The sequence below is a fragment of the Falco punctatus genome (assembly GCF_963210335.1).
Source record: "Falco punctatus genome assembly, chromosome: 10".
Classification (NCBI taxonomy): domain Eukaryota; kingdom Metazoa; phylum Chordata; class Aves; order Falconiformes; family Falconidae; genus Falco; species Falco punctatus.
In genome coordinates this window covers 11,270,823-11,273,703 of record NC_137590.1, presented here as the reverse complement: position 1 = coordinate 11,273,703, position 2,881 = coordinate 11,270,823, and the positions used below count along the sequence as shown (strand labels likewise).

General features: G+C 45.4%; 1 protein-coding gene across 1 annotated transcript in view; it reads left to right on the top strand.

The window, feature by feature from the left end:
- ANKRD60 (ankyrin repeat domain 60) overlaps positions 1-2,881 on the top strand; it is a gene marked incomplete at its 5' end in the record, with an annotated part of 278,951 nt that overhangs the window by 297 nt on the left and 275,773 nt on the right. The window contains 4 exon segments of the mRNA XM_080405899.1: positions 1,082-1,205; positions 1,208-1,235; positions 1,237-1,276; positions 1,278-1,389. Coding sequence (XP_080262025.1) covers positions 1,082-1,205; positions 1,208-1,235; positions 1,237-1,276; positions 1,278-1,389 — 304 coding nt within the window.

Below are 2,881 nucleotides of genomic sequence, written 5' to 3'. Positions count from 1 at the left end.
CTTGTGGTAACTGACTTTTGTCATAGGTGGGGGTGAGTGTATTCCTTTGGTGAATGAAACCTCTCCGTAGTGTAAACACTGTCATCTGCCCCACCAGGGCTGAGTGTGGAATTCTTCATACTGTGTAGTAAAAAATTCATTAGATGTCCAGAAGTTTGAAGTAGCTCTTCCTGCGCTTTTTCCTTGAAGTGAGCATGCCAAAAGTGCTTTGAAATTCTGACAAGGTATTTTAAACAAAGAGAACTTGCATGGGGTGAGCGAGACTGGCGTTCAGCTCTTGATCTTAAGTCCTTCCCTCTCCAAACATTAGCCTGGAAAGACATTGTGGACATTTTTTTTTCCCCAGTGTGGCGTTGCGCTCCAACATCCTACTTTAATGAACTCCGTGATTACGCCTCGGGGAATGTGTACATGGGAAATGAATGGATACCTGTCTGGTTGCTTTTGCTTCTGGTTTCAGGAGTTTTCTATATCCTCTGCTGCTGCAGTCGCCCTTTTGGCTGTTTCAGGCCCTCCCTGGCTGCCCCATCCTGTGCTCTAGAACTGCTGCAAGGGAGTATCTGAGCTCCCCTCTTTCTTGGTGGGATTTTAGCTGATGCAAAAGTGAGGAGAATAAACAGTCCCTGCACCCCCTGGTGAAGCCTACCCACATGCTCCGAGTTAGGGCACAAGACCCCCATGTTGTAAACTGGGAACGCAAATTAAGCAGCCATATGGTGTTTTTATTATGCATTAGACTAAACGGGTAGATTGAAATCTAGGCTTTAATGAAGAAAACAGGAACATAAAATACAGGCAACTCTGGGTATTTACCCAAGTTACTACTTTGTTTTGCTACCGCTTGCCTTCCGAGTCGGTTTATGCCATCCTAGTGAAAATCAAATGATGGGCAGGAACAAAAATCCTTTTGTAATCACTGGCGCGTTACTTTCTGTGGTGGTCTCTAGCCTGTGTAAGCTATTACATCACACATGCAGGCTCTATGTCCCTGATGTCGGTTTATACTGCTCGGATGCTGTGCTGTGCGTATGGTACACGGGGATCTGTACTTGGAGGGGTTTGGTACGAGGGGAGTGTCTAGGGGAGCGAGGACTTACTACCAGGTGTAGACCCCAGTCCTTGTAAGGATTCCAGGTCTCACAAACACTTCCCGGTCAGGAACCACTTTGTTGCCAAGCTGCACCTGGCTGAAACTACGGAGATCTTTCACTGCCTCGATGCCAAAATAACTTGACTGAAGAAGTATGAGTCCCATTTAGAATTGCTGACTGGGGTTCCCCCTTCATTTCCAGTGGCTTCAGCACCTGGATGGAGGTGAGAACTTGGAACTGCTGGGAGTCATGGAAGTTATTCATAGTATCTTTACCTGCTGGTTACAGCTGCTTTTAGGTCCTGGATGAAGGTCAGGGTGCTGCCTCGCTCTCTCTACTGTACTGCACTTGGGGTTCAGCTCTTGACTGGACCGTTAACTTTGCTTCCTACTCCTTAAAGGCCATGGCCTGCACAGCAGCATCTCTTTAGATTAGAGATTACACGGGAATTTCGAGGTCAGCACAGCCTTGCCACCGGCCCATGGCGGTGCCTTGCTGGTTCACCTCAGCCTAGAGCAGCCCTGGCTGGCCCCTCCGCAGTCGGACACATGTGGAGCAGCAGTGGCTTTTCCCATTGTGAGCTGAATGTGTGGTGCTGGAATACTTTGCTTTGGAGGTAACAAGCAGAGAGCCCTTCAAACTTGTTTATTTTTTTCTTCTTATTTATTTTTTTAACACTTTTTTCTTTGATTTCTTAGATCAAATTTGCTGCTTTGTTCTTAGAATAAAGACCCCATGTATGTATGGATACATTTCAGTTACGTTTCTCCCACAGCCTTGGTACCTCATGTTAACTGTGGCTTTCTGTGGGTTGCACCCACAGTTCACAATGGAAATTATAATTTCAAGGGGGCTGGTAATCCAAAACCAAGGGGTCAATCCCTAATACAGTCTGTTCAGTTTAGAAATAAGACTTTTTGGCTGTTATTAGTAAACAGCACATATGCTTGGAATGAAAGTTCTTTTCACTGTTTTATAGCTTGATGTGAGTATACTTTCAGAGTACTGTTCTTGTCCCTGCTTATCCTGATGTCTGAAAAATGTTTGCATTTTTCATTCAGCTGCCTGCCATTTACTCTTCTGATGTGTTCTCAACAAAATATACTTAATCCCTGTGTTTTTTATATGGACAGGAGAAATAATACATAGTATGTAAACAAGACCTTTTTCTTGGCTGTCTTAGAACATCATTAGGAGATCGAGATTATCTGTTCTTGGGTGTTCTGGTGAGGCAGAGTGCCTTGTCTGTTACGAGAATTGGAGGCAGAAACTGTTTCACAGCCCATCCCCCTTCAGCCATGCTGACTCTGGAGTAAGAATGGGACTCCATATGTGACAGTACCAACATCAAGACTCGGAAGTTGTTCTCAATATCATCCACTTTACCTGGTGCCAGTTTACGGACCATCTTGAGTCTGCGATCCTGTCAAGTCTGACCACTAAGAAAGCTTTGATTTTTATAGAACAAATCATTTCTGTGGTGCTTTGATAGAGGGCATGCTGCTTGCTTGATTTAGGACTGAAGTGTTGTCTCAGCAGAAAGCCAACATACTCTAGTGCTCTGTACTGTACCCCTTCAGGCCTGAGCAGATGTGTTCATGAAATATCCTTTGGCAGCCTTTCATACAGGAACGTTATCTGTTGTCCTGGCCAAATTCCGACCTGGCTTATCACGTTCTGTTCCTCTGCGTTTCCCCAACACTGCAGATGGGTACCGCTGGGTCCTTCTCTTCCTTTTAACTGTTGCGTAGCGTTGCAGTTCATTGGCAAGCAGCTGTTCCGCCTCGTGC